The following is an 18726-nucleotide window of genomic DNA, read 5'->3' on the forward strand; positions in this document are numbered from 1 at the left end:
TCTTACCTTTTTTTTCCCTTCACATTTTAAGTGAATCTATTCTGGTTTTGCTCAGTTAATTTCTTTACAGCATGTCCAAGCCATTCACAGTGGGAGTGCCAGGATCTGTTTCTGTGTCTCCCACTGGTTTTTAACAACCTCAGCAACTGGGGAAGATACACGTCTATGTGTCTGTTCTTTATTGCTCTCCTTAAATGATACTTCTGAATAATTTTCTCATATTTTCTATTGCTTGTTCACTTATAGCAATAGCACAAACAGCTACCCATTAAGTAACAGGGCCAAGAAGGACCACTGGGGTGAAGAGTATCCTGTTGTTGCAATAACTCTTCTAAGGAGTTTGTTGGGATACCTTTAGCTACCCCCACGTTTCTGCTCTCCATACTGTGATTTCTAGCAGATGTCCACTCTGATATCCTACTATGATTTTTATCTTTTCTGTCTAATCTTAGACTTTTCAGTCTTACATTCTTAATTATTTAATTATAGCATAGGGCATTGTAAGAGCTCTAACATATAATTGCTACATCCTTTCTGTTGCTGACACTGGAGCACAGGGAAAAGCAAATTTTTTAACCTTTCATTTGTCAAAATGACTGCATTTGATTCATCATTGTTTACCACCTCATGTCTTGCTTTAGTTTCTAAAGTTTCTTTCCACTTGGTGTTTTGAAAACACATTTTATCTTAATTTTGTGCAGATTGTTGGCACTGAACAGAAACCCCAGTAGCTCTGTAAGTCAGGGCTCATAATCACCTTTGGAAATGACCTGCTAAGTTTCTAATAGGTCATTTGTATGCACAGTTACTGAAGCTACTTGCTCTGTTGCAATAATTATGAAAAAGATAATGGATGGGAACTCATTTGGGGAGAGTTATTCTTGTTAAATGTTTAGTATTTCATCTAAGTACTTCTATTTTCTCAGTTTTTAAGGTTTTATTCTCATAATATCCAAGTTTGCTGTGGGTAGTTGTTGCAGTTCAGCAGTTCTTCATTTCTTTATATCTGAGCAATTTAAAGCCTACCAGATAACTACTGATGTGTTTTACATCTTCTGTTCCAAGTGTAGACCATAAAGAAGCATCTTCTCTCAGGAGGTCCCAGGGCAGTCACTCTCTCTCTACACTTTTTGAATTGTCTCTGGCCTTGGGAGAGTGCCAGGAGGCACTGGAAAAGGTCTTCTGTTGCAACCAGTTCTGCTCTTTTGAGAAAAAAATGGTTATAGCTGAATTTTAGAGACAAATACTTAATACAGTGTTTGGTACTGTGGTAACATAATAGGATACACTGATGTGTACATACACTCCCAGTATCATAGACTTCACTTTCTATATCGCGTGGCTGAAGATACTGGAAAGACCTTTTCTTAAAGCATCTGCCCTTGGCTTTCTGAGTACCTTGCCATTTATTTCGAATTGTCTGTCTGGGAAGGCAGTTTTTGCCTGTGCCGCCGTACGATGCCGGCTCCCTCTAGTGGTCACACTCACCTGTGGACGTTCCCGGGCAGCGCCGGGGCTCTGCCCTGGGGATCCAGTGCTCCAGCGGCGCATCCCGGGGCTGCTGCATCCCCGCGGGCTGAGCCCGCCCCGCCGCCCCCCGGCCACCCTCTGTCCGCCGCAGGGTTTCCATCCTTCTGCCGAATTTTCCTCTCTTACTGATAAAAATGGCCTCTCCTGGTTAATCCACTTCTCAGGGACACAAAATAGACCCAAAGCCAAATGCTGAGTGTCTCCATAGCACAGAGGGAGTTAAATCTGGATTTTCTAAGTTTTTTTTCATGTACAAGAAAACATACCATATCACCAAAGGTTAAGTGCATCCATATTGAACATTCAGAGTCCAAGAGCATGAGACTTCTTTACTTTGTCAATATTTCTCTTGCACTTGTAGCATTGAATGGTTTCTCTCTGGTGTCTGACTTCTTCCCCTGCGGTTTCCCCTCCATTTAACACTCCCTTCGGTGTAACTGAGGACTGTTTTCCTCTTACAGTTTTCTAAATCTGAATGTTTAAAAAAAAGTCACTTTAAGTATTTTTATATGCAAACCCACGTAAGTAAAAGTTTTATCACATGTGTATGAGTGTGTGTGCACATACACACACATGCACACACGTATGCACATACAGAAATAAGCCGGTGAAGTTGCACTGATCCATGAAGGTCACGATTAAATTGCCATGTTGGAGTAGTGGGTTTAGCTGGCTTGATGAATATGAGGTTCTATAAATATAAAAACCTTTTTAATGTATTTGTTGGGGAAAATGACCAAAATATTTAATTTGAATCTGCTGGTCTTGAAATGAAGCATGTTTTGTACAAGTGTCAAGCATAGTAATGCTATGATACCTGAAATTGTTTTAAAATTTTGCTTATATTTTCTATAGGGTTTCTAGTAATTGCTGGTTTTTCATTTAGTTCAGGCTTCAGCTGGGTGATTTTTTTATTTTTGTAGTCTGATATTTAAAATTCAAAACATAGGGAAGATGCTTCACCAGAAGGAAGTTTTAAGCTTTACTGTGCAAGACTAAGACTTCTGTGATGCTTTAAGGTCTAGAAGTGCTGTGTGTAATTGTATGCCCTGTGAGTGGTCTCATTAGTTTACTTACAGCCGTTTTCAGTGTCCATAGTTAAGCACATATTCCTGAGTTTTTCTGGGGATGGAGTCTCCCTGCAAGGCTAACCCAGCATGTACCTTCTTGGGTGAGATCACCTGATTTCTGTGCCAATGTGAATTTGTGTGAATTTACTGGCTTTGGAAGGGAGTTTAATCTGGTTTTGCATTTGTTAGTCTTACACAAAATACAATAGTTCCTTCCTTTCCCTCTTCCTTTACATGCTTATGTTATTTCATATTCACATTTAAGTATGCATGTGATATATTAGGCCAGACAATTTGAAATGCCCTTTTGGTTTTCCTAATGGTAGCATTTGTTTTGCTTTTGAGCTTATTTGTCAATAAGTAGTATTGCCTCACCTAATAAGGTAGTTGGATCTTAATTTTTTGTGAAGTTTCTGAGAATCTTTTTCCCTCTTTTCACCTCCCTACTGCTGCATTTAGGTATGATCCAGTGCCCAAAAATAAAAGACAGTTTGTATGACATGTGGCATCAAGGAGTAGCTGACTCGGAACTAATAATGAGTATTTTCCCACACTCTGTCTAGATAGTCAGTCATGTAAATACAAGATGTCTTTAATGGCATCATCTGATGATGTGAAATGATAGTCTTCCATAGTGTGTATTACTACAAATGCCGAAGTACTGATTGGGGTAATAAATTGCATTACTTGGAGATCATCAGTGTGTAATACTGGGATGGGGGAAAGCCTATAGTTTCACTTTTGTGTTGCTGATACTGGCAGTACGTAACAGTGCCAGAAACAGTATACTGAGTGAGGGTTTCTGGGGAAATATATTTCATTATATATTTTCATTGCTAGATTAATACCCAGCTGAATAGAAACCAAGGAGTTCCTGGTGACTGACGACCAGTGATTCTCATGTACAAAAGCCACCCTGCCAAAGCAGTCTGAATGCCTCTGGTTCTCACGAGACAAGGAAACTAGATCTATACAGGAATATTTATACTCTCTGGTTTACCAGCCTTAGGGATTAAAAAATTAGAAGCTCTAACTCTTTACTGATTATGTGGGAAGGCTAGTGTCCTAATTTAGCTGTCTGCATTAGATGGCAGAAATTAGCAGACTTCCTCAGACTGTACTTACACTTGCTGCAGAGGGAGTTTTGGTCTTTCAGGTAAGGTCTGGCTCCCCAGACCTGCACATCTGATCTAATGGAACAGACTTTCCATTCTTTGAAATATCACTAGGAGGAATTGGGTTCTTGGATGGGTAAAACAGCATGGTGTGGTAGAGCAGGGACTTGGGACCCTGATCCTCAAGGTGAGGAGCAGCCTGTCCCAGGCTGGCCAACACCACATCTTACAGGGTCTTGACTTGTCCTTAACAAATGCCACCGTTCAAAACCAAGCAAGGCCAGATGTATATCCATTACATTCTTGGTAGTTCCTATGTCATCTTTTCAGTTATATAACCATGGAAAATATCACCTTCTATACCCATGTTTGATTCTTTCTGAGCCTAAAGGACTTCTGACATGTTATATAAATACAAGCAATGCCTCTTAAAAGTACTGCCATAATAACTTTTTTGCAGGCAGGGTAATTTAATACCTAAAGTTTCCCCGAATCTAAATAAGTTACTTTAATTTATTTTATCTGGTCTGTATTGGAGACTTCAGTTCTAGTTAAGTCTAATTAAATACTCCTATCAGTATTCTCTTAGGACTTTTCTAAAATGAGTACACCTATGCTTTACACTTTGTATAAGTTCATTAAAAATAAAGAACTTCATGGTTATTTTGTTTCAGACTTGTAGCTGAGTATAACAAACTATGGTTTCAACCTGAAAGAGAGTAGATTTAGATTAGATTAGATATTAGGAAAAAATTCTTTATTGTGAGAGCAGTGAGGCAGGGGAGCAAGGTTCCCTGAATATGTTGTGGATGCGCTTTCCCTGAAGTGTTCAAGGCCAGGTTGGATGGAGCCGTGAGCCACCTGGTCTAGGGAAAGGGGTCCCTGTCCACGACAAAGGGGTTTGGAACTGGATGTTCTTTAAAGTCCCTCCCAACCCAGACTGTTCTATGGTTCTGTGATTTATTGTTAATTTAGGACCATACAAACATTGCCTTAAAAACATAAATATGCCCCTACAGACCAAGTCAGGAAACTTCAATTGGTGTTGAGAGAGAAAATCTTACTTCTAGTGGAAAAAGGGTGTGTGCTGTGTATGGTTGAGTGTATAAGAGCATACAAACAATACCAACTCAATGCTGATGGCATCTGCATTTCTTAGATATCAGTTTACCTTAATCTGTAGTTTGTTAAATAACATGTAATCTTGACAAGGGTAGGTCTTCCAGAGAAGATTGTATAGAAAGGAAATAGTCAGGGAGCCTTTGGGAAATGACATCTGAAAGTGTGCTGGTTGTTTCCTCTAAGTAAAGGGATTGATAATGTAAAGAGGTCGTCACCTCTGTAGCTTGTAGGGGAGGCCGGGGAGCAGGTTTGGTCAGCAGTTGCCCTGGTTGTTTTTCAGTTCTTCATGATGGAGGTGGTGAGCACCAGTTTGCCACTTTACTTGGGCCTCAGTGTTCAGTGAGCTGGTTTTGGAATAGTAGTAATGGTTCCTGTGATGTGAAACACAAGACAACCACTCAAAACACACAGTTCTCAGTTTGATGGCTTGTCAAGAAAAAGAAATGATCCAGGAAACAATGTAAACAGGAAAATGTAAACAGGAAAATAATATTTCAGTACAGATTATGGGACTGTTTCCTTATTAACTGCATTGGTTATACCTTTTCTTGATGCTTGGTGGGATATTTAGAATAAATCTGCATTGTCTTTGCCTTCGTTGCAGGCCAACTGATATGTATTCAGCCATGACAAGGGAACTTGTAGACTTATTTTCTGGGGGCTTATGGAAACTTGGGGCAGTTGTGACAATTTGGTCCTTGTTTTGCTTGTCTGCTCTTGATAAGTGTTTCATAAACTGTTTTGCTGGTAGTAGAGAATGTATTCTTCTCATCTATGTTCCTCCATTCAAGCAATTTTACTTGGTAAAATCTGCAAAACCAGGAATGGTCAAGGAGAAAAGAGGTATTTAAAAAAAAGGTGCAATTCTGACAGGAATCAGTTTTTACTGAATAATGAAAAGTGAATTTATGATAGTTTTGAAACTGTCAAAACATGTTGTATTGTTAAATGAGAGGGAAAAGTTTATCTTTCTATTTTCCTCCCCTCTTTTAAAATGAAATTATATGGTAAGACAAGTTTATTTCTTTCAGGAGAAAATAAGATGTCCAAGGAAAGCAAGCCATAGCATTTTTGTCTTAATTCTGAGATTGAACTCATGCATTGTTTATTTTATAATATGGGCAATTATCTGGCCTTTAGCTGCTAAACAATGAGCATGGGACCAAGTTTTTTAGCTAGTCAGAAACTCTCACCCTAGAGAACTGAAAGAGGATGCTTTTGTATTTTGGGGTCATTGTCAGGATGGCAGGACCAGTCAAGGTACCATTATAGACAAAGAACATGACAGAAAGCATTTTCACCATTCACATACTTTACATCATCCACAAGCTCTACCAAAACCAGGAGACAGTAGCACAAAAGTCCCTTTCGGCTTTTGGAAGACAGGGGAGATTGCATTATTCTCAAGGCCTTTTTCAGCACATCTGAAGAAAATTCTGATAACTTGGCCTGAGATAACTTCTGTGAACTCCCAGGATACAGAATTTCTTCTAGCTATTGCATATTAAATGAGTAGAAATGGGTAAATTGAGTGTGCTTTCATTTATTCTGAAGAATAGCTGGTGATATGAATTGTTCAGCTATCTAAGCAGAGGAGAACCAAGATAAGACTGCAGCAAAATTGTGATATTGCTCTTGCCAAAGGGTTGTCTTCAGCGTGTGAGCTTCATACCCAGCGCACTCAAGGAGCAGTGAAATGTTATGTCATCTGCGTGTCTGTCAGTCACCTCATGCAGATTCTCATTCTTGGTGCATAAAGCTTACAGGGCTAATGTTCTGTGACAAAAGATGGTATCTGAGCATCTGAGCTGCTTTCTGATGCTTCACTTCTGCAAATTGCCTGGGAAGTAAAAGTTCTCTACTTGGGAACTGGAAAAACCTGGCAATGCTTCCTTTTTAGGCCAGTAAGGTGACTGCATCTGGTGCTGGCAGAAAGTTAAGTCTATATTATGTCTGCTTGAAATCAGTTGTTTTTAGCACAAAAATATCCATTGAGTTTAGGTTGTTATTTATTCATTAAGAGAAAGTCAAAAGGGCCAAGACCTGAATGGAATGAAGACTGCATCGGTCTCAAAGGAATCCCAGGCATGCTTGCCTGGGACAGAGCCTGCGGTGGTTTTGGCCAAATGTCATGTTTTATGCCTGCGTTGTACAACTTGCAGGCTTCCCTAGGGAAATGCATGGAGTGGGTAGACTTTATCAGATACATCAGGCTTATACCTTGCATTTTTAAGCAAGTCCTTTTCAACCAAGGCAACTTTGTAATATTGTCCTTTTCTGAGTTGCAGCAGGTCTGAGAGTCAGGACTTCTGTGTGTCCACAAACACTGCCTTGTAATGGTTCTGTGTGGCTTAGCAATATCTGAAAGAGGGAAGGTTCTTTACTGACTGCAGCATGGTAGCATTATGGATGGAGGAGCTGTGGAACTTGTCCTCTTCAGTGGACTTCTGGTTGTCTGTTTCCCCATTTATCACTACTGTGATTCACAATCTGTGGTTACCTGCTTGGAAATTCTATGCTATCTCTCTCAAAATAATGAAAATTAGTCCAATGCATCTAGGTAACCATCAATATTAAATCCAGCAGATTTAGGTCTCAATTCATATAATTTGGGTGGTGGCGGCAGGTTCTAAACCCTTGTGTCATCTGTGGGTTTGCTCTTTCTGTGAGTTTAAAGGAAAAAAAGACAATGGGCTCTTTTAATTTAGCAAGTTTTATTTTTATTTTTAACATATTGACACCAAAGTAGAAAGTACTGTACAATCTATAGAGCATCTCCTAAGAATCTTTCATGCCTGAGTATACATCTGGAACTGTTTGCACTAACTAAAAGTAAAATAAATGCCACAGTGTATTATACCACAATTTTTTTCATTTAAAAAAGGAAATTGAAAACACACCACTCCTAGAAATGCTTGACATTGAATTGGCTATTGAAATGGTATCAGTAAAGTATTTATACATTCCATATTTTGTTCCATACATCAGCTTTCCTTGGTGTGTTAGACTTGGAAGTGTGCCATGTGAGCTGAAATGTTGCCATTTATGAAAGACCGCCTTGTTTTAAAAACGGACTGAATCTTTTAGGGTACAGGAAGTAAAGTAAATCACTTTGAATACAGGCCCATCCCTCTTTTCCAATGCCTCTTTGTGTTTTACTTTGTCTCTTCCTTCTTTGCTTCAGAAGCTGACTGTGCTTACAGTAAATATCAGTGTTCACCTCACAGCTAAATACAGCGATAACCTCTACCATAAAAACTGAATGCATGAGAAGAACAGTACAGTTTCATGAAACAAAAAACCCACAGAAGAAATATCATAATTTAAAGCTGGTTTTACGATATTCTTTAATTTTAAATGGAGAAAAATACTTTTGTGGTTAAATCACAGGTCTTCATTCTGTGCTGTAAGGGAGATTCTAGAATGTACATTTCCAAATGTTCTGATTTTTTTTTTTTTGAATAACAAATATAATCCAAAGCAAATGCGATAGATCTCAGCATACTTGAAACATATTTTCTGAATTTATTCTAAGTATTTTGCTGCACCAGAGGCTTGTGTGTATGGATTAGGACTAGACCATTATTTCACCATCTTTCTGCATCCTGAACTGATTGCAGTGAACACTATAGAATGAGTTCCAGATGTCTTCTTTTCCTTCCAGTTTGGAGGACCTCTGGTTTCAGTCCCATTTGATCTGAACTGGGCTAAGGAGTGCAAGTCTGTCACTGTTTAGACGGATTCAGTGGAAAAAAATCTGTGCACCTGAAAGAAGTTACTCCCTCGTATACGCAGTCTGTGCTCTGAAATGTGTGATGCTGTGGGATACTGCCTGTATGAAACTTTCTCATGTGTCCCTGCTAATTCCAGAAAAAAAAAGAGGCAGAACTAGTTTTGCAAATGGGGAGTTTGGTTTGAATCAAGTGCTTAAAAATGCTTTTGAATTCCAGAAATTGAGCACTTTTAAGACACGGTGAAAGTTCTTCCAAATTTCAGGCAAAATTCAATGTATATGCCCCTGTGTTATAAAACTGGAGCAAATGTACATGAACTCTTACCCAGGCAGATTTTCACATGTAAGAATTACAATTTTTCCACTTAACGGATTCTTTCTTCCCCTCCCAAACCCTCATCACCTCTGAATGTATGAGTAGCAGAATATCCACTGAGAGTTTGTATAAAAATGTCCCTACATAAAAATGTATGGGCATAACATGTCTTAAAGGAAATTTGCCTTGTGAATATGATTTAAATACCATTTTGTCTTTAGCTTTCATATCATCAGTCTATTTTTGAACCATTATCTTAAAAAATGTTGTTTGTTTGGTTTAAAAAAAAAAAAGATTTGTAAAAGCTGGAGCTCCAGGCTAAGACATCACAAGTTTTAGGAGTTCAGATCACAAGAACTGTTAACACTTTTATTAGTGGTGCTTCCACTTTGCCGTCCATCACTGCTTCATCCCCTGAGTGACCTATGTCTTAAAGAGCTGCTGAGGTTCTCTGGGCATGTGGGGGGTGGGACAGGGGTGGGTGCAGAGCTGCTGTAGACAGGTGCTCCCAGTCCCATCATTCCCTCAGAGGTCAGGGAGCCATATAGAAAGGCAAGAACAGGCAAACAGTAGCTGTAAGAACAGAATGGCTCCCACAGGGGTTTTGCTATTAAAGAGGGTGGTAAAGAGGGATGCAAAGGCTGTTCTCCTGGGTGGTGTGGTGGTGTCTTCCAAGCATGTGGAAAAATTTTGCATTATACTTCTTCAAAAACCCCTTTTCCCCCAACCCCGAGGAGAGTCTCTGTTCTGACAAGATAATCTTGTGCTCTGGTAGGAAGTGTTTTGAGGTGTTTGAAAGGAGCCTTATTTATATCTCCTTATGGAAGGCAGGGTGAGGGAACAATCAGAGATAAATCTGTCTGCCTGAGATCATACAGTAGGAGAATAGGGCTTAGGGCTTTGAAAGGGGGGGAAAGAGTCTAAGAAAAGGCAAGTGATCTGTAAAGAGTGTTTGTGTTTACCCCTAAGAGGCCAAAGAAAGGTAATTAGGAAAATCAAGCCTAGTGTTATTCGATTTACATAAGAAGTGCAGAGGTCTGTGGATAAGTTCAGCAATCTGCAAACTGGGTGGTAGACACTGTTCAAGGTAGTAAAAAAGATTTGGATCATGGTAGAGTGGCAACCTGAAACTGGAGGGCAAAACCAAAACACTATTTCTCACTACCATGTTCAATTTAAGTCACAAAATATTGCCAGCTTTTGGGGAGAGTTTCCCTCCCTTCAGTCTCAGTGCATGTCTGATCAAATCTGAACTTTAAATGCAGTGAAGGAGGCAGCAGGAGCCGTGCAGTTGGTTACAGCTCAGGATCGCTTATAGTTATCACCAGCTGAATTGGAGGATACAGGCTGTGCCTGCTTGCTGAGAGCAGCAGTCTGTTAGAGGAGCTCGATTTCTCTCACTCCTTCTTCCACCCACCTCCATCTCCTCTGTGCCTGTGTCTGTGCTCCCACATGCTTGAAATCTGTGTACCTGGACTGCCTTACTTAACAGTTCAATGTGAGTGTTAGCAGAATGAAAACCAGATGGACCAGCAGTTCCCACTGTTATCTCCCCACCAGCTCTGGCAAGCCTCCCTTTCTCTCTCCTTTCTTGGCATGACAGAAATATTTGCCTTTATTTAGGAGGGCTGGGGCTCACTGCCGTGCCTCTTTCCCTCTGTTGCAACATGAGCTGAAAGCTATTTATTCCCTTGTTGCTGAGGTTGGTTGAGGTGAGTGGAAGATGAATTCAGCTATTAAGGAAGCAATTAACATTTCAAGACGAGTTTTCATAGTTCTTTGTATTAAATTAATGGCTTGTTGAAGTTATAGATTTAACTGTTTTAATATAGTGATATGGGAAGGAAATGTGTATAAGAACATGTTTAGAAACTTGCTTTTGTTTTCCAGCGTGTAATAATTTGCTGTTGCTTGATTTGCAAATTAAACCTCAGTTATCTGTGTAGCAGTCTTAATATTTAAGCTAATCATTGTGGATGCTCTTCCCCCACATCTGAGGTTTACTAACCTTAGATTACCACCACAAATCCTATGAAATAGTATCTGTATTCCCTTCATCCTATTCTGGGGGTCTTTCACTGCTCATGTTCCCCAAACTTGTCTCTAAATTCTGTATGAAATTACTCCTTTTCCCTGAGAACTGAAACATTGCCTGTAAGCATTTCTACAAAGGGTGAAGATGACTTCTATAATTGCACTACCTGACACACTGCACCTCTGAGACTTACTTCCTCAAGTTTCCTCAGTTTCAGGCAGTTAAAGATTGGTATCTGTTTTGTGTTGCTAAATTCTTTTTGCGGGGAGGAGTAGGGTGGGGATTGTGAGGGGTTCCCCCCCCTTTTTTTTTTAAGTAACTGTCTCATATTCAAGTTTTCTGATGATTTTAATGTTTTGAGACTCTTTTAAACATCCCCTTCATTTGTTAAATGTGTGTATTGCATTTAATTTCTGTTATTGTTTCTTGGGGCAAGTGTCGGGTAGGATTTTTTCAGTTGTTAGTAAAAACAAGGAAAGCATGTCACAAAGGGGAGTGATAGAATTTATGGAACATGAGAGGCTTTGCTATTGTCTTGAAATAAAACCACAGACTTACATGCTTGCCCATTAGCAGCAACACATATTTGCTTTACAGAATAGTTTCATGGAGCTTGGGAAGACTTGTGTAGGGCACTGTATAAATAAATAACCCTGACTCCCCAAAGAAAAGAAGTAAGAATTTAACTTAGCCTATTAAAAGCTAAATTTGATTGTACTCATCTTTACTCAAGATAGCTCACTAAATTCCCAGCATAAGTGAAGAAGCCTTAATTTTGCATTCAGTTGGTAGATGTTGTCAAGTTTTGCCCTTTCTTAATAAATGAAACATAAGGGCTCAGTGTTTAAAAAAAATGAACATAGAGGTGTCCAAAAAGATGTTGGAAAAAAGATTATGCTTCTGTATCATCTATATCGAATGTCATGCATCTTTAGATATTTAGTTGCAAGAGAAGTGTTTTCTGCCTGATTTTACCTTTTGTTTGTTTTGTTATTTTGGGTAGGTATGTTCTTGCTTATCTTGTAGGTTTTGAACATTGAAGTTGTTCTTACTGTGTGAAGGTGCAAAGGTACTTATTTAAAAACAAAACAATGACTTACCTTTGGCATGTTGTGTTTATTTTTCTGGTGAATGTGGGAATATCCAGTGGCACTATGGTGAGATGAGCCAGGAGGTGTGTGGTATATGAGTATCTCTCCATGATGATGATGAGAAGCAATGGAGACGGCAGAAGCTGATAGAACGAAGAGACACAAAGAGAGCAGCCTTCAACCAGTATTACACCCAGTATCTCACCTATACTAAAGAGCTTCAGGTTTTAGTTCTGGAAGAGCTGTCATAAGGGGATTTATTACCTTTCTGTCTCTTCATCTATTTTTACCTCCTGGCTGACATGAGAGCCTTGAAGGGAGGTGGCATTATTGCAGCTCCAGGAGTGCTTGGGAGGTAGCATCTGTACATGCTAGAAAAACCCCCAAAAGATAATGCAGCACTGCTACAAATGAGGTATTACCATCTGTGTTACACCTTTTTAAGTAAGGTTTAGATGATGTAATTTGGGAAGAGCACACTGGAGTAGATAATCAGGTGTAATTTTTCACAGCATATGCTGAAATGGCTCACTTCTTGCAATAGCTTTAAAGTTTTTGTCAGAGGGAATGTACTTGGGGAAATAAACTGGTGTGTTCCTGTGGTGTGTGTTGCAGATCGCACTGAGAAGCATTCCACAATGCCAGACTCACCTGTGGATGTGAAGACACAATCCAGGCTGACGCCTCCAACCATGCCACCTCCTCCCACTACCCAAGGAGCTCCAAGAACCAGTTCATTCACGCCCACAACGTGTAATTAGTTTTATTTTTTTCCTTTTCTTACATCTTCTTTCTATTCTCTGTGTAAGAAACCAAAATATGCATAGGAAAACATGCATGATGTGGTAGGAACAGCATTTGGTTGTACTGCAATATAGTAATTAGGCAAAACAAAGCTCACAACAGATTAATACATCTTTAAGGTATTAAAACACTGAGCTCGGAGCTTTGTTGTTATTGACATCTTGGCCGCAGTGTCAAAGAACAGTGAGCACTGGTTTGCTATGTACTTAAAGCTCGCATCAGTTCTCTTGTGAAAAGTACAGGAAACCTTCTCTTACATGCCATTATATTGTTTAAAGGATCCTGTTCCCTTGTGTACAGAAACTTCAGGGAGTTTGTTTGTTTGATTGTTTTTAAAGTGGGGATTATTCATAATGAAAAAAATACTTGGCTTCCTCCCACTTATGTTTCAATGAAGAATTCTCATTTAAGTGCTATATAATGTCTAGTTAATATTGATAGAGAACCAAAATTAAAGCCCTTTCGTAATTTTGATCTAGAGGATTCTAGTCTGTGACCACTTGACTTCTCTAAATAACTTGGGTCTGCATCTCTGTCTCTGTATTGGTCTGAACACATAGCAAACTCTACTAGCCTTGATGAATTTACTCTGCCTTTGTATCAGCGTAACTCAGATTTGAATCTGGCACATTGTCTGGACTATTCTTTTCACAGCCATGAAATGCTCTACATTTCTCTTACTAAGATTTAGCTGCAAATTTTTTTGTCTCTTTTATACTGCCTTGTAATAGTATAAACATGAGAATGTGTTTACATTTCACATTTTAAATAAAACATTTTTAGAACAGTAGAATACATATGCCTAAACAGAATGAAGGCATCATCTTCTATTTGTCTTGTCTATGTCTGTTTAGTCCCTTTCTGTCTGTTAAATGCCTTATTTAAAATTCACCTCTATACAGAAGGACAGCTGTAGGCCTTTGTACTACTTATCCTGGGGAACCCTGTCCTGACAATTTACATTGCACTTAAACAGTGAGGAGAGTTTGTGCCAGCTCTTCATATAAACTCAGATTTAACCCAGTGACCTTGATCCTGCAAGGATTTGTCTGTTTTGCTGAACTCCAGCACCTGAATGATGATTCAGTGGAGCTTCAAACTGGAGCTGCTCCTGTCTGAAATTGAATTATTTCTAGGTTTTTGCAGGATTGGACTCTTGCAGATTAAGCTTTCCAGTATGATGCCATTGCCACAGTTCAGGATAATATTTGGCAGTACTAAAAGGAATGAGACAGTGTTCTTTAATCACAATTAGAGTCCTCAGTGTACTCACAAGATTTCTGGACATTTGTTTATTTGATTGAGTTCAGCAGTTTGGAAGGTGTGGGAACCATAGCTGGATATTTGGGGCTCTTTAGTTGAAGACTAAAAGTCTAAAAAAATCTGATTTTAATTGCTTTTTATACTGTCATATTTTGGATTTTGTTCTTAGCAGTTCCAGCTTGTATAGTAAATAGTCACTTCTGTCAGAGTGTCTGTTGAATTTACTATTACTACAGCAGGAATACCTGCAGATTAGAAAGATCAGACTTGCTTTCTGGTCTAGAATATCCTGGTTTTCTTTGGTTTAGACGATTAAGAATTCTTGACATGTCTTATTTTGAAATTTTAAATGCTAAATTCTTTTGTATTAATAACATGGTTTTCTTTTAGAAATTATGTAGATCTTTGCCAATTGGCAAATTAAAATATTATAGAGAAAGAGCTGAAATCATGGGACTGTTTCTATATTCCTTTTGTTGTGGGAGAAATCTTTACCTGTCTTTTTCCTCACTGTATTTGTCCTAGGTAATGAACTCCACAGTTCTGTGCTTTCTTGATCGTAGCCCCAGGAGCCCCTGCCTAGAGCAGCCCTTTACTGGTGACAGAGTTCTTGAGTAGTGTCAGGTTAGATCAGGACATGTCGCTATTCTTCCCAATTGTCATTTACTACGTTCATAACATGATGACTCTTTGCCATGCAAGTGTCTTGTAATCATGATGTATTTGTTTACTCAGATATCTCACTCCACTGTAGCACTGAGATCATGGCTTGGAGCTACATGTGGAGCTGAATTTGCCAAGGCCAACTTCTTTTCCATTTCTGCTTTTTTCAATTCTTGTTTTCCTCAGACCATGCAGCCAGAAGAGGCGACCAAAACTAGGATAAAATACGAACAGAAACTAGATAACCATTCACATAACTTTTTCTGTATTGCCTCCAGAGGGCAGTCACTAGGGCAACAAAATCTCGTTGAAAGGTTTGGGACAGTGATTTATATCTAGTCATAGGTGTTCAACCTCTAAAAGGACTGGCTAAAAATAATGATAATTGATAAAGAAAATGACACTAAAACAGGATGTTTGGCTTTAGAAAGGCTGGCCATGGAGTAGAAAGTTCTTCAAGTTGCTAGTTTGCCTTGGTTGTGCTTTTAAACAGAAAGCAATTTAGACTAGTACTCCTATGCATTTTTGATTATAGGCAAGTTCCTGATTTTTTATGGGATTTCTTGGGATGGCTTCTGACTGACTCCCGAGGAAAAAATCAGCAAATTTCTCCAGGGCAGTGGCCAGCTGAGCACAGCTGCTACTGGCTGCAGTTGTATGCTGTGTGCCCACGGCTGCCAGTGCACTGGTACACTTGTATTTCTAGGGAGCAATCCTTTTTCTTGCCATTTGCTGTAATTTTAGCAAATCGGACTCAAACAACCTCAACAGCATGTGTTTGTGTGTTGCTGTTCCAGCTAACCTGGGTGGAAATGGATGTCCTCAGTTTGATTCTCTGCTGTCTTCTGGAATGTGGATAAGAGTCAAACTGAAATCACTGTGAAAAACTGTGTTGTCTTCAGTATGTCTGCATGAGTCTCACTGCCATAAATTCTAAACACTTAGTACTTCAGATAGTTATTCTCACAGCAACCTTGCAACAGGAGGGAAATGCTTTGTTATCCTTTTCAGTGATATGGTGTTGGCACATGAAGGCAGAGAGATTTACTTGTGGTCTCTGAGAAGTCTCCTGAAGTCTAGCTTCATGCCCTTACTGTAAGGCTTCAGGCCACAGGGAGCATGGCAGCATTTGTACCTGCACAGACAACTTTGTGTGCTTCATATGTTAGCAACTAGGAAATCTGTATTGGAAAAAATAACCTTCATGTTGGGTGGTGTAAGGTTAAAACGTGAAAGTCCTGTTTTATAAACACAGCTGTCAGTTGTGTGTACAAAACACAAGTAAAAATATTCAGAGATAAACTGAGGCTTCATGAAATATGCCTGCACATTTTTTTCTACCTCAAAGAGCGATTTTTTTTGGGCTTCAATCATACATGCACTCATGCTTTTTCTCTCTCTGTTTCCCTCTCTCTTTAAAACCCTTTGACAAAAGGCTGGTATTCAAATGATGCTTTTCAGTCCAGGAGCATTTTGAAGGGGCTGTGTGAGAGGCAGCTGTTGTTATTTCCAATCCGTACACCGTTGAGTACCAGCTACTGGGAAATAAATATAAACTGCAGACTGTTGCTCTGTCATAGGGCTAATTATCTTTGATTGTGCAACTTAATTAATTTTGAGGTCAACCACAAAAAACATAAGCAGAGAGATTTTCCCCTGTCTCCTTTTTCTCTCTAGCTCTCCCCCCACCCCAATCTTTATTTTATCCTCCTGTCTCTTTTTCTTTCAGTAACCAATGGCACTAGCCATTCACCAACAGCGTTAAATGGAGCTCCATCTCCTCCTAATGGCTTTAGCAATGGGCCATCCTCTTCCTCTTCCTCTTCTCTGGCTAACCAGCAGTTACCGCCAGCTTGTGGAGCTAGGCAGCTCAGCAAACTGAAGAGATTTCTTACAACCTTACAGCAGTTTGGCAATGACATTTCACCAGAGATTGGGGAGAGAGTGCGTACCCTTGTGCTAGGACTTGTGGTAAGCAAATAAACCTGATATTTTTTCTGTCCTTTTCCCTCTTCCTTGCTTGGTATGATTATTATATGAAAGAGTTGGTCACATTCACTGCATACATCATCCTCAGAGGATGCCAAACATTCAAGAGTGAAGTGCTGGCTCTTGCTGCCAGAGCTAACATGAGTAGCTTGACTAGTTTCCCACAAGTAGCAGCTATTCCCAATAAGGTACAGCCTTGACTCTTTTTGCTAGTACAGTATTATGCTGTAACAGTGTGATGGGGTTTGCATTGTATATTGGGAGTACTCCTAATGTGGACATACCTCAAATTGTGTAATGTAGTAAAATATGGTTTGACTTGCCTAGTTTAGTTGGATGAGGAAAAGAGAGAGCCCTACATATATAGTGCCAGAATATTGGTTAAAAGGATGAGTTAAGTATGGTTAGACTGCAGTTGCACAGTGCAAAACCTTTTCTCAGTCAACTCAGTGAGACACTGCTGCTCCTTAAGTCACCTTATTGATAAGGTTGTCTTTATGTGATGGTATAGCTGAATGAAAATTTAAGCTCTTTCTTACCTATATCTGTGAAGTGTAGGGCTGCCCTTTTAGATGAAAACTTATTGTGAATCTTTGTGGGCAGTTAAATGCCTCCCTGACATCCGATCCCGTCAGATCTCGGAAGCTAAGCAGGGTCAGCCCCGGATTAGTACTTGCATGGAAGACCTCCTGGGAAATGCCGGGTGCTGTAGGTTCTAGTCCTGAGGACTTCACTGGCACCGTCCAAGCTCACTCGGCCGTGGCAGATGAACCTCAGGACTTAAACGGTGGGGCCAGTTGTGCGCACACTGAGCCTCACCTAAAATCCACTGCGCAGGCTGGAAGGGCACACCCAGGTGGGGACAGCCCTTCCCAAATCTTCGTTCACGAAGTTTGGCCATACATACATACATACATATTGTGAATCTGGCCCAGGATTCTTTTTATTCCCAGTAAAGTCCTGTTTCCACAAGACATTGTTGTCTCCATGTATCTTCTTCAGCAATTATTAGGTGTACTGGGAAAAATACTGTTGGGGTGCTCTAATTTACATCTGTTTTGAGCAGCTGCATTTACCATTGACTTCATTTGGAGCAGAATTTGACAGCAACTTTTAGTACTAGGGCTGAGGGATCCTCTGCTTGTATCTTCACAAAACCCTATCTGACAGCAGCGGGTGCCCCTTCACTTGAGCCTGTGTCAAAAGGAATTTTAATATAGGCAGTGTAACATTAGTAAGTCTCGCTATCCATTTACTTCCATATTCAAAATATGTCTTTAATGGGATTTTTGCTTGTCACATGGTTCTCTTTGTAAAGGGGAACTAGTAAAGAAGGTAAAGGTGGCTTTGGAAGAATCCACCTTCTTTTGATTTTCAGATCAAAACTTCTTCCCCACCATTAATTACAGTTCATTTCTACCTTCATTTGGGGTCTGAGGGGCAAATTAGGATCTTTTCCTTGGGGAAATCCACATACAACACTATTCCCTTGGTCAACCCTGTCAGCATGTGGTCTTCATGATTATGACCTCAGCTGTAAAGTAATGACTTTCCTACATAGCCTAGAATATAGTAAATAGTCCTCTTTATAAGTACAAAAGACAAAGCTCAGTCTTCCTCCTCAAACAGCAAGAAATGTGCCTTTAAACAAGTGTGATCTTTTTCTCTATGCCTATTAATTATAACTACTGGGAACAAAACATCAAGAGTCACCAGCAGAAAATATAATAGAAGAAAATAATATAAAAATGTGAAATTAAAGAGAATGTTGATAAAAGCAGCTTTAACTAATGTTTGAAATGTGAAAGCATTTGTATGCTTTGCAGTTGAGAGCTTGAACTGTACTCTTACCAACAGGCGCTGAATGCCTTAGATGCTGATTGTTTCCTTTTGAGTAGTTTAATAAGGTAATAATTTAATATGCAGCATGCTCTTCTTTATTCTTTTATTAATATCAAGTTATTAAGCAATTTCAGAGTCCTTTGGCTACTGTTT

General features: G+C 39.5%; 1 protein-coding gene across 4 annotated transcripts in view; it reads left to right on the forward strand.

The window, feature by feature from the left end:
* RUNX1T1 (RUNX1 partner transcriptional co-repressor 1) overlaps positions 1-18726 on the forward strand; it is a 113519-nt gene that overhangs the window by 50237 nt on the left and 44556 nt on the right. For all 4 annotated transcript variants that reach the window (XM_071554193.1, XM_071554195.1, XM_071554197.1 and 1 more), the window contains exons 2-3: positions 12628-12765; positions 16472-16713. In XM_071554193.1, the coding sequence (XP_071410294.1) occupies positions 12628-12765; positions 16472-16713 (380 nt within the window). The remainder of the gene's footprint in view (positions 1-12627; positions 12766-16471; positions 16714-18726) is intronic.

Source organism: Pithys albifrons, chromosome 4 (assembly GCF_047495875.1).
Source record: "Pithys albifrons albifrons isolate INPA30051 chromosome 4, PitAlb_v1, whole genome shotgun sequence".
NCBI lineage: Eukaryota > Metazoa > Chordata > Aves > Passeriformes > Thamnophilidae > Pithys > Pithys albifrons.